Raw genomic sequence first — 13,512 nt, 5'->3', positions numbered from 1 at the left:
TCGGACAAGAATGAGGCCTTTCAGCTGGGGCTTGAGGCTTTGGTGAAATGGGGGTGACAGGAAATGGGAAGGGTGACTTGTGAAAACACCTCGTTAGTGGCTGGGCCCTTCATTTTGTGAAGTGCACAGGCTATGGGAGGAGGACTGCAGAAATGCACATTCCAGGGCAGCAGGGCGGAAGGCTGCCCCACTACCCCACTACCCAGAAGGCCTTAGGGAGGGAGCAAAAGCATGCTCCCTGTTTCTTTCATTGCAGCAGGCTGTGAGTCGAGTGAATACGTGTAGCGATTCCTAACTTTCTGAAACTTCCTTTTTTTTTTTAAAGCAGGATGAGACAGTATTGTTCAACGTTTATTCAACTTCTTCCTGAGCTTGTGTTGGGTTGATGGTTTTAATCATTCCTTCCTCCCTTGTTTCTGACCCCAGTCCTGGGGGAAAGGGTTTCCTTGTGACTCAGCAGCCACGTGGCCCACATCTAATGATGTCTGTGAAGAAAACTGGGGAGCCGAACCGCTTCCTACTTTTCTTTGAGCTTTTCCCACTGTCTCTGGAAAGGTTTAGCTCAAGCGAGATGGGCAGACAAACCTGTGTCTTCTTCCAAGGTGGTCGCGTCTGCTTCTATTGAAAATTTCATTGTTCTGCCTCCCTCGCTTCCTGAGGGACACACTAGCCAAGATCCCGTGCCCCTGTCCATCCCCGGCGGGTGTCCGAGTCCCTGGGGAGGCTGCTCAGGCAGTAGGTGGGCCAGCCTTGGGGGGCCTCATCCACAGCTCCCAAATGGACCCCCCGCAACCGGGGATGCAGCAGTGCCCTAAGGCTGTCCCCTCCCCACCTTGCCCTTGATGAGTTCAAGGCTTGTGTCAGGTCCTTGGAGCTAAATGGCACAGAGCCCAGGGTCCATTTCCAGCTGGCTCATGTCCTTGGATGTCCACAGAGCCTCCAACTCCATTCATCCAAATCTGAGCTGTGTTGGCCTGCACCAGTCCATTCCGTCTCCCCATGCCCTCATTACACCACCTTCTCAGACGTTCATATTTTAATAAAACCTCAGGACTATCTCACTGCAAAAGTAATCAAACGTTTTAAGTTTAGCAAAAGCCAGGAAAGTACAAAGCAGACTGCGAAGCCCCCGTATTCCTAGCCTCCAGGGAGAACCGTGGCAAATGCTCAGTGCCTGGTCTTCCAGGCTGCATCCCAATCACACAGACCTCCCCTCCCCACAAACGGTTATTCCGTATACACTGTCCAAGTTGTTTTCACTTAGGAACACAGCTTTGCGGTCACCCCATTTCACTCAATGAGTTCCTAAGCCATCATTTCTAGTGGCTGCAAAGAACAAAGATTGTGGAATCATACCGAACTTTTTGTCTTCCAAGTCACCTAGTGTTGGGTATCTTGGTTGTTTAGAATTTCTCAGCCTTACACGTCTGTGTGGCCCTGGTTGCTGACTGTGGTGTGAGTTAGAGCCGTTCCACCCCCGGCACCCTCTCCGCCCCTCCAGGCCTGGCCAGGGCCCTGGGCTTTTCTCCCAAATGTAGGCACCATTAGCAGGGCTTTGTGTGCAGAAACTGGGTTCAGGTCAGGCGTTTTTCTCTGTGAGGTGGCAAGGCTTTTTTCTTCATGGTTCCTTCTAATACTTTTATGTTTAATTTTTGAGGCACTGGCACATTAAGGGTTTATTCCTCATACGGCAGCCAGTGTCCCATACCATTTACTGGGATGTGTGAAATAGGACCTTTTATCATACACTGAACTGTGTGTGTGTATGTGTGTGTGTGTGCACCTGCTTCTGGCTCTGTTCACTTCCATCGATGCATCTGAACAGGGGTCTGTGCCCCCCATTTTCATCACGTAGTTCCACAATCTGTTTTCTCACCTTGGTCCACTCTCCTCTCTTTTTCTCTCCACGTCCAGGGTTTTCCTGACTTTCCTTCACACACTAGATGAACATAAGCATGAGTTGACTAGATTAAAAAGATTTTTCTTCCAGTTGGGAATCATGTTGAATTCATAGGATAATGTAGAGAAAAAAGTAACATTCTTACTAAACTAACTCATCCTGAAAGTAGGGCTTGGCTTTCATTTTTTCAGATTTTCGGTGTTCTCCAAGAGCGCTATTCAGACTTCAGAAGGGACGAGTGGGCCTCCCACGCACAGCCCCTCCAGCCCTGTGCCCCTGCGCGTCCCTCTCCACGGGCCCCCGTGTCTCTCGTTTCCTGTGTGCACACCCAGGGTTTTGAAGCTGCTTTAGGATTTGAACAAGTGCTAGCATCAGTGTAGATTGTTTTGTGTTAAGCTTTTTTCCACATGTCAATACGTGCTAGCGATCTCTTCATATCAGCACAGGAAGAACCTTCTTGTTCCTTTCACACCTCCACTGGAGGGCTTGTCATCGTCGATTTACTTAAATCTTCTGACACCAGAGACATGTAAGGTGTTTCCAGTCTTTTACTGTCCCCAGCAAGGCCGTCGTAAATAATGCTGGGTGCGTACCGTTTCCCACGTGTGCGAGTCTACCTTTCAGAAGCTGTTTCTGGAGGTAGAATTGCTGGGTCACAGTGTGCACACATCTGTGACTTAGACCGGTTTGGCAAAGTTGCCCTCCCTCCAGGGGGACCTTATTCGCACTCAGCTGCCACGTGTGAGGAGGGTGCCTGTCCCCACATACCCTCATCGCCGCATCCACTGTGCTACCAGTCTCCTCGTCCTTATGGAGAGGCTTTGCTGACGTGCCCCCCTGCGCTTAGCCTGCTGTGTTCCGGCAAGACAAGAACCTGAGGCCGAACTCTTACTTCATTCTTCCGCAGTTATTTGGGACGAAAGCAAACCCTAAGGCTTAGTTCATTCATGTTAAGCCAATAAATGCTCACCAGACGATTGATGTACAAAGGGCTTAGTGGTCTATGCCCCTCTGCACCCATAATATCAGCTCTATTCACTAGATTTCCCATTACTTCCTTAAGGTGAATAAAAAAACTTAAGTCAATATTTCTGTAATTTTACCCTTGGAGTGCCAAGCTAAATCAAGTAACTTGTATAATTTACATAGTTCAAGATGTTAAGTAAAGTCAGTAGGATGCTATCCTGCTGAGGTTCATCTCCTATATAGGACGGTCTTGCCCTCCTGGCCCCCCAAAAACACCAGGGAGGCACATGCATTGCCATCTGCCTCAGATTCTGAGCAGATGAATGTCTGCTCATTTTTTAACAATGGCTTGGGTGATTGTCTTTCTGTTGGCTGGGCCGTTACACAACTCTGTAAAGTCAGAGGTTAGACTAGGAAATTGAGAGTGATACAGATGGACCCTGAACTACAATTGATTTCTGCTTTGTAGAAAAGACAGCCGCTTTAGATTTTATTGCCCTATAGGTTATAAGCCAGTTTTATATCTCTTAGCAAATTCTTTTAAACATTTCTCACTGCCCGTATGTCTCTTCTTCACATTCCTTCTTCTACCAGTTTTAACATCTTATTAGTTCCCTCATTCACTGAGTTCATTGAAATGTTTAACATGTGTTTAAACAGCAGCAAACACACTGTTGCCTAGTAGATGAGTGGATAAAAAAGATGTGGTACATTTACACAACGGAATACTACTTGACCATAGAAAAGAAGGAGATCTGCCCTGGCTGCTGTGGCTCAGTGGATTGAGCACTGGCCTGCGAACCCAAGAAATTGCTGGTTCTATTGACAGTCAGGGCACATGCCTGGGTTGAGGACCAGGTCTCCAGTAGGGGGCGTGTGAGAGGCAAGCGATTCATGCATCTCTCGCACACTGATGTTTCTCTCCATCTTTCTCCTTCCTTCCCCACTCTCTAAAAGTAAATACATAGGATCTTTCTTTAAAATAAAAAAGAAGAAAATCTTACCCTTCATGATAGTGTGATGGGCATAGAGAGCATCATTCTAAGTGAAATAAGCCAGTCAGAGAAAGACAAATATCATATGATTTCACTAATAAGTGGAATCTAATAAAGAAAATGAACTAACAAAATAGAGACAGACTTGAAGATAGCAGGCTGACAGTTGTGGGGGAGGGGTTGGCAGGCTGGAGAGCATGAGCAAAAGAGAAAAAATACTCACGGACAGAGACAGCAGTGTGGTGATTGTGGGGGGCGGGGGTGGGGAGTGGAGGAGGGAGAGTGCAGCGGGGATAAAGGGTGATGGACGGAGACTTGGGATGGTGAACACACAGTACAGTGTACAGATGAGGGTTGTGGAATCGTACACCTGAAATTTGTATAATTTTGGTAACTAGTGAATAAAATCAGTAAATTCAATAAAAATGACTTGGGTAGAGAAGTAAAAAAAATGTGAAATAGCCTATTATTATAATAATTACCTTGGCAAAAAATGTTATTTCATCATGACAATAAACTTTCTGAATGTGTTATTACAAAAAAACTGCACTTTTCAAAATGCTTTGTTGAAGGAACACGCTAATTTAATAAATTAAATTTCTCAATAAAAAAACTTCTTGCCCTTTATTAATCTTAAATGTGAAAAATGGTATCGTACATTGGTTCTAACTTACATTACAATTACTATCAGTGAAGTTTAGATTAAACTCTAGTTTAATTAACTTTTATAGTTTTTTTATGAACTTACATTCATATCATTTTGTTCTACTGAATTGGTTCTTTTGTGAAAAGTTTCCAAAAATCTGTATTGTGGAAGTAAGCTTTTTGTAAAATGAATGACATTTTCATCTCTTTAGTACTGTGGTTGGTATGTAGAATATTTTTATTTTTATAGTTGAGTTCATTATTATGTTTTCATATGGTTCCCCTGTTTTGTATACTACTGAGAAAGACTTTCTCTACTTAAAGATAAATATTCTCCCAGCTGCCCTGTCACTGGGCATGATCTCCACATTAAAAAAAATGATTATGAAATACTTCAATGTGCAGAAAAGTATAGTAGTATATTTTTAAAAAAACTGATATACCCCACACCAGAATTAATAAATACTAATATTTCTGTGTCTGCTTTGTTTTTTTCCTCTAAAAATGAAATGTAGACATAGTTTCCTTTGAAAGTCTCCCTACTACCAATCCCTCCCCGACCCCGAGATGACTGCCTTCGTGAAGCTGGAGTGGGTCTTTTAGGTCCGGGTCAGAGTCCTGTGTTCTGATGGAAGGAGGCGCTGTAACTGGTGGAAGCAGAAGGGCTTTGTCAATGGAAGGGCTGGAGGGACAGACTCTTGACTGAGCTTCTTGGAAAGTCTTCCTAAGCCCATACTGCCGAGGCTCCCCTAAGCCCCCAGAGCCTTACTTCCATCACACACAGAAAGTTGCCAGGAAAGCATTGCTGATGCTCAGACTGGATGCTTCTACGTGCTTATGTCCATTTATGACTCAGCTCTTTTTTAAACAAAAGTAAATCTTCTGCGGTAACATCATGCAACTTTCAGGCATAGAATTCTAGAATATACTGTGTTGTGTGCTCAATCCCCAAAGTATAGTCTCCTCCTGTCACCATATATCCCCATTTCCCCACTTTGTCCCTCTCCCCCCTCCCCCCTGGTCACCACTATTCTGTTTGTGTCTGAGTTTGTTGGTTTCTTTGTTTTTTATCCTACATATGAGTGAAATCCTGTGCTTCTTGTCCTTTTCCATCTGGCTGATTTCACGTCACATGATGTGCCTGAGATCCATGCATGCTGTGGGAAATGGCAGCATTTCATCAGTGTTTACGGCTGAGTAGTATTCCACTGCATGTGTGACTCACATCACCTTGTCCAGTCATCTGATGAGAGGCACTTAAAACAGTTTCCATTTCTTGGCTGCTGTGAATAATGCTGCAGTGCATACAGGGGCGCATACATGTTCATGGATGTTTCTCAGTTTTTTGGGTAGATACTCAGAAGAGGAGTTGCTGGGCCTAATGTTAATTTTTTGAGGCACATCCGTACCATTTTCCATAGCGGCTATTTCCCACCAGCAGTGAATGAGGGTTTCTTTTTTTCCACATCTTCTCCAACACGTGTTCTTTCTTGTCGTATTTATAACAATCATTCTAACACATATGAGGTGCTCTGTCATTGTGGTTTTCATCTGCATTTCCCTTGTAGCTGGTGGAGTTGAGCATCTTCTCATGTGTCTGTTGGCCATCCGCATGTCTTCTTGGGAACAGTGTTCAGGTCCTCTGTCCATTTTCTGATTGGAATTTGTTGTTGAGTTGTATGGGTTCTCTATGTATTTGGATATTAGCCCCTCATTGCAGGTATTGTTTGCAAATATCTTCTGTTCAGTTGGTTGTCTTTTCAATTTATTGATGGTTTCTTTTGCTGTGCAGAAGGGTTTTTTAGTTTGATATAGTTTCATTCATTCATTCATTTTTTCTATTACGAAAAATTAAGAGAGTGTTGAAATGTTCAGGGAACTAGCTGTGATTGGCTGATGCAGGATTAGCTAAGCTCCCGGTGGACCCCCCACTAGGAAGCCAAAGGCTTCCCCTCCAAATGGCTTCGCCCCTCGGTTTAGGCATCATGTTCTGACTCACCTGTCACGTGCAGCTGCGCAAGGCTGACTTCGGACGGAGTCAGAAACAGACTCCACAACAAGGCTCCTAGAAACAAACAACGGTGTGGGACAGAAAACCACTGTACAAAACCATAGTGTTCCTACAGAATAACGACAAAACATCAGTATCGGAAAACCAAATGAAGGAAACACTCCCATCGGAAAACCAAATGAAGGAAACACTCCCACTTGTAATTGCAACAGAAAGGACAAAATACCTAGGGATAAACTTAACACAGGACATGAGGTGTCCTGTACATGGAAATTACAACACGTGCAGGAATATTTGGAAAGAGATTTTGTGCTCAGGGAGGGGAAGAATCAACGTAGTTTAAAAGGGCCACATTACCCAAAGCAATCTATAGATTCAGTGCAATCCCTATGAAAATACCAATGACATTTTTCAAAGAAATGTGACAAAAAATACTCAGATTTGTGTAGCACCACAAAAGACCCTGAAGAGCCAGAGCAACTGTGAGAAAAAAAAAAAAGAACAAAGCTAGAGGTATCACACTCTGACTTCAAATTATACTACAAAGCTACCGTCATCAAAACAGTCTTGTACTGGTAGAAAGACAAACCGGTTGCAACAGAAGTGAGAGCCCAGAAATATCCCCGCACATTTATGGGAACTAATACATACAATGGAGAAAGGGAAGCCTCTGCAAGAAATGGGGCTGGGAAAATTGGAAAGCCACATGCAAAAGCATGAAACTAGGCTGCCCTCTGACACCTCACCCAGAAACTCCCTCAAAATGGATTGAAGACTTGACTCTTAAGACCTGAAGCAATAAAACACATAGAAGAAAACATGAGTGCTAGGTTTCTGTGAGCTTGATCCTGAAGATAATCCCACCAATGGTGCATGAAGGTTCCCTTTTCTTCACATCCTTGCCAATACTTTAAATTCCATATTTTTGTTCCTTTGACGATTTCCCTTAACTTGTAAGCGACTACATTGAAATTCTAATGTATAATATAGATACCTCTTTTGTCCCCCTGAACATTTAGCTTATCTTGTTTTGGATACCTGCTCCCCCAGCTCCTGAATATGCTTCACTGTTACTTTTCTTCACTCATCTACTTTTAGTTTTGCCCACAGGCTTACCAATCTCTTCGCTTACCGCTGGTTTCTGTAACCACCTCTTCTTTCTGGACTCACTTTATACATCTTTCAGCACTTCTTCCCACGGGCTCTGTGTATAACGAGCTGTGTGTGCATGCCTGGAATTAGGTTTACTTCACCTTCTCTCTGCATGCTAGTTTCATCAGGTATGTAATTCTCAGCTGACAGTCTCCTTCAGCATTTTGGGAATGCTATTACTCAGACTGCCAGCAGACTTCTCATCTGCGTGAGACAGACACTGGTTCCGTGTAAGCAGTCTGTGTTTTCTCAGCTCTCAGGTTATGCTTTGAACTCAGCGCTCTGCGGTTCATGTCTCATGTGGATTTGTTTGGTTGGTCCTACTCGGGATCCGCATGCCCCTTATATCCGAGGAGTTCTGTGAGACCTGGGGGCCCCTTAGGCTATCCTTGGGTGGTGCATGTCCACATGTATGCTCCCTTCTGGACTTCCTAGTTCAGACACATTCGGAAACATGTCATTCTACCATCCCTATTTTAACGTTCCTCTTAATTTCCTTTTTTAATCTCTCTCTGCTTCCTGTTGACTACCTTAGACCTTCTAGTTCACTACTTCTGTGTTTAGTAATGTCTGGTCTTCTGTTAAACCTGTAGAGGTGTATTTGTTTCGATGATGATATTCTTCATATCTAGAATGTCTATCTGGTTCTTTCTGAATCTACCTGTTGCTTTGTAAGTTATGTTGGTTTGCCTTAGGTTTCTATTGCTTTTCTCTCTTCAAATATATTAAGCATACTTATGTTACTGCTTCAGCTGGTTCTGCTATTCCTGGTTCTTGGTGGTGCAAATTCCACACATTGCCTAATTGCTCCCTGTACCTCATGACGGCTGAGGTGCTTGTGGGAGCCATTCCTGCTCTTCCCTGGCGCCTGGAGGAGGAGGAACAGAGGGCTTTCTTCCCCCCACAGTTTACACTGACCAACTTGAGGTCACATGTCCTCACACAGGGAAAAGGGGCCTTTCTTTCCTTAGAGAGACAGCTGGGGGGCTCGCCCTTCAGAGTGTCCGATATCCACACAATGAATTAGAGGTGGTTCTGACAGCGTTTCAACCTGGTCGTTGACCTTTTATGATATTGAAATAGTCATTTATCTTTTCTGTCAATAAATATTCTTCACTTAGGGAGAAAAAGATGGAATATTTTAAGTATTGTAAAACACTAAAGAAAAGGTGATACATGAATTCTTAAAAACAAATAGTTTAATTTCATTTTTATCTCAGAAAAGCAAGTTTAAAATGAAATAAGTACTTTGATGTGTCATCATGTGTCACTTTATGATACTACATTTATTGAAAATGTGAAAATACAGAACCCTTATAAATCTCTGGAATTAAAGATTACCACTGAAGATGAAAACAGATTGGTTTTAAAAAGTCAATTTAGTAAATATTCCACGTTTGCTGTTTGTTTCTATGAGAATATTTGGTATAAACACTCTATAAAATAAGGCAAACTTTTGGAAAAGTCATTAATAAAATTTTATGATAAAAGTGTTCAGTCTTAATCTCTTTTAATTTGCAGAGTCACTGGCAAAGTCCATCAGGCGAGGAGAGCAGTTTCAGAGGTCCGGTTTCTCTAGTGAAGGAGCCGTTCTCCTGTAGAAAATAGGTTTTCCTGATTAGCATAAGACAGAAAAAAAAGTGTAACATATGAAAATACTTCAGCCCTGACTGGTATGGCTCAGTTGGTTGGGCATCAGCCCACAGAGGGTAAGGTTGCCAGTTCTATTCCCAGCCAGGGCACACGCCTGGGTTGCAGGTTTGGTTCCCAAACAGGGTGCTCACGAGAGGCAACCAGTCAATGTTTCCCTCTCCCTCCCTCCTTCCTCTCTCTCTAATAATAAATAGAATCTTTTTTAAAAAATTAAAAAAACAAGTACTTCTATAGTGCAGTAAAAGTGTCATTTTATATTCTTCATTTGCATTAAAGTGTACAGCAAGTATACAATGAATGTGAACCATGTATGTTTACTTGGTCATGACATTTAAAGTTAGCTTCCAGGCTCTGGCCAGTGTGGTTCAATGGGTTGAGCACCACCCTGTGAACTGAAAGGTGCCAATTCAGAGAGGCAACCGGTCAATATTTCTCTCCTTCCCTCTCTCCCTAAAAAGTAAATAAAATCTCAAAAAAAAAAAAAAATTGTGGCCCTGGCTGGTGTAGCTCAGGGGATTGAGTGCTGGCCTGTGAACCAAAGGGCTGCCAGTTCAATTCCCAGTCAGGGCACATGCCTGGGTTGCAGGCAGGGTCCCTAGGAGGGGGCGTGCAAGAAGCAACCACACACTGATGTTTCTCTCTCTTTCTCCTTCCCTCCCCCTCTCTCTAAAAGAAAAAAAAAAACATTTAAAAAACTGGCTTTGAAGTATTATTAAACTCATAGAAAATATTGAAGTTGAAATAAAACATTTTAATAATTGATATTACCAATCAACCTGAAAATTTGGAACACTCAGTAGTGGTCCACAGTGAGTGATTGTACCTTCTATGATGTGGGCAAAATCAGTGAAGGTAAGACTGCCCTAAGGTGGTGGTAGTGCTGAACCACAACTGTGAGAAACTCCCTGGATACAGACCGGATTTCAAGGTAAGTCTGAAGATCAAGTACAAAGGTAAGTTTGAGAGGTTTTAACCTCCTTCCCTCTCATCTTCACCAATTTCTCACCCTTCAATTCACCACAGCCTTCATGTTGACTTTCTGTATCTTCACCTTCACCTACTTTAAATTCCCCTTCACCCAACTCCTTCATACACCATCTCCTTCACTACCTTCTTCACCTTTACCACCATCATTACCATCTTGACATTCATATTCAACACATTCATGACCTTAACCATGACCTTCACCAAACCTTCACTTTGAATTTCACCATTTTTACTTGGACCTAAACTACCCTTGACCTTACCCCTACCCACCTACATTTCCCCGTCATCACTTTCAATTTGACATTCATCACCTTCAACGCACCTTCACTCTAACCATTGTTTTCACCACGTACACTTATGCGTTACCCAACTTTACCAACTTCACTTTAACCACCTTTCACCTTGACTTTCAGTACCTTCAACTTCACAACGTACCATCAATGACTTCACTACTTTCACCTCCTTCACCTTGACCTGCACACATTGTATCTTAAAACCATTATTCCCTTCGCTGCTTTCACCTTCATAAAATTCATAATTCTACATACTATGATTTACCACTTTAATGTTCACCTAATCTAAAACAAAATTCCCTCACCTTCACCCTTATTTTAAACTCCCTTAGTTTATATGCACTGCCTTGGCCTTGACCGCCAGTACCTTCACATCACCACATTTACCATGGACTTCAAAATTTAACCACGACCTTCCCCTCCACCTCATCCCTGGACATTCACCACCTTCACTTCCACCTCGTACACTCCCGCTTTCTTTCTCCATTTCTACCCTCTCTCTGAACGTCTCCACCTCGCGCTGCACAACCTTCACTTTCACCCTCACCTTCCCCTTCCCTGCCTCCTGCTCCTTCACCTGTGCGACCTTCGGTACCTGCACCCTCAGTGTGAACTCCACAACCTTCATTTTCCTCTATCTCGTCCCTGACCTCCGCCTTCACCTCCTGGCCCCGCCATCTGCATCACCTTCACACTCACCTTCACCACCTTCTGCTCGGTCACCGCATTCCTCTTCCCTGTCCCCACCCTCTGCATCTTGATCTCTACCATCTTGCCACCATTACTTCTGCCTCCCTTCACCGTGACTTTCACCCCCTACTTCAGCACCTACACACCTCCCCACCTCACAGCTGTCACCTGCACCCTCACTACCTTACCTCCACCACGTACACATTCACCCCTTTCCCTACACTTGAATTTCGCCATTCCTCACTTCACATTCGACATCTTGCCCTTCACTGCCACTGTGAAATTCACCGTGGTCACCATTCCCTGGACCTCCTCACCCACCTCCTGCAGTACCTTCCCACCTTCTCTTCACCATATCCTTCCTACAGGCAACACCCACATTGTCACCTGCACAGCGGCCACCTTCAACACCTTCACCCTTTAACACACCACATCTCACCCTCAGCCTGTTCACCTTCTGAACCTCTGCCACCTTACCACCATCCCCATCCTCCCTGTGTTCCCCTTCGTCTACCCTCTTTCAGCTCCCCCACTTTCACCTTCCACAGATTCATCCTGACCTTTACCACCTGCATCTCCATGGCCGACTTCATCCCCTGCATCCTCGCCCTTCCTCCTCTTGATGTCCTTCCTGCAGGGCACCACCTGCACAGCTGCCACTTCACCACCTCCACCATTTGACACAGCACATTTCCTCCTCACCCTGAGCATCTTCTGAACCTTTGCGACCTTACCAACACACCCATCTTTTCTGTGTTCCCCTTCATGTAACCTCTTTCAGCACCCAATCTTTCACCTTCGCCAGATTCATCCTGATCTTTACCACCTGCATCGCCACTGCCGACTTCGCCCCGTCTCCACCGCCATGCTCCTCTTGATGTCCTTCCTGCAGGCACCACCTACACCTGTCACCTGCACAGCTGCCACCTTCACCACCTTCAGTTTCCACTGCAGCCCTTTCACTCTGACATCGCTGACACTGACCGTGGCCACCTTCACAGTCTCCTTCCTCTTCCGCATTTCACAGCTGTTGATTTGCCACCTTCATCTTCCCCTACTCCTAACCCTCGCACCCTCACTGTGCCCGTCTGCACCTTTGCTGCACTCACACTCGCCCGGACCTGCACCTCTGACCCCTTAACCACCGGCCTTGCCACCGTCACCTTGGCTTTCTCTACGTTCAACAACTTCTTCACCGTCACTCAGATCACCCTGTTCACGTTGTTCTTCCAACAGGCACTACCTACACTGTCACCTCCTCGACGCATCACCTATACTGTCTCTTGCAGAGCTGCTACCTTGACCATCATCACACTTAGACTCACCACCTTTCATGTAGGTCACTACCTTTCCCTCTGTCAGTTTTATCTTTCCCATGCCAAGTTCACATTAATCTTTATACTTTCATATTCTTCTTAGTGTTTTACATCTTTACTCTGTTGTCTTTGATCATACCTGTTGCAGCACCCAAGCTGTCCTCTTCAGCATGTTCACCTTGATGTTCATCACCTAGGTCACCAGTGCAACCTTCACCCATGCAATGGTCACCTTAATGCCCACACTGAATTCATGTCCTTTGTTTTTTAACTCCTTCCTTGCTGACCTGTTTCACCTTTACAACCTTCTGAACTTCATCCACGTTAATCCTAATTGTTCACCTCCTTCATCTTGATGTCTGTCCTCTCCTTATACTTTCTTCAATGTTGCCACTTCACTTCTACTATATTCACTGTTATCCTCACCTTAGCACATTTACCATGTCACTGTGATTTAATCGAAGCCTTTACACCCTCACCTTCACCACCTTTTAAGACCTTTACCATGTCCCGTTTTCATCACCTCCTACCTAATTTATCGTTTTTCACCCCGACTTCACCTTCACTCCCTTACCCTCACCACCTTTACCTGCACCGTGTCCATCCTCTTTTCACCACTCACACATTCACCATCTTCGCCTTGAGTTCTATTATGTTCCGACTTCAGCAACTTAATGCTCACGTTTACCATTACCACAGTACCGTCACCTCTCACCTTCACCCATGGTACAGCCTTCACTATCGTCACTTTCGTCATCTTCCCTGTCACTAAGAAGTTCCCTACGGCAGCACCGCTTTTCTCTCGTCAGTATGCTCTATCCGCATGACCTTCACCGCTTTCTCCATCGGCACTTTCCCCTTCCCTTCCACTTTCAACTTCTCCACTTTCATCTTGACCTCTGCC

The 13,512-nt window shown here is 44.5% G+C and overlaps 1 protein-coding gene across 5 annotated transcripts in view; it reads right to left on the bottom strand.

The window, feature by feature from the left end:
- Positions 1 to 8,850: 8,850 nt before the first annotated feature.
- The window catches only part of PDE8A (phosphodiesterase 8A), a 96,154-nt gene continuing 91,492 nt past the window's right edge, over positions 8,851 to 13,512 (bottom strand). For all 5 annotated transcript variants that reach the window (XM_024561685.4, XM_045196410.3, XM_053912405.1 and 2 more), the window contains exon 23: positions 8,851 to 9,264. In XM_024561685.4, the coding sequence (XP_024417453.3) occupies positions 9,228 to 9,264 (37 nt within the window). In that variant the 3' untranslated portion in view covers positions 8,851 to 9,227. The remainder of the gene's footprint in view (positions 9,265 to 13,512) is intronic.

The sequence above is a fragment of the Desmodus rotundus genome, chromosome 10 (genome assembly GCF_022682495.2).
Source record: "Desmodus rotundus isolate HL8 chromosome 10, HLdesRot8A.1, whole genome shotgun sequence".
Classification (NCBI taxonomy): Eukaryota; Metazoa; Chordata; class Mammalia; order Chiroptera; family Phyllostomidae; genus Desmodus; species Desmodus rotundus.
This window is presented reverse-complemented; position numbering and strand designations above follow the sequence as displayed.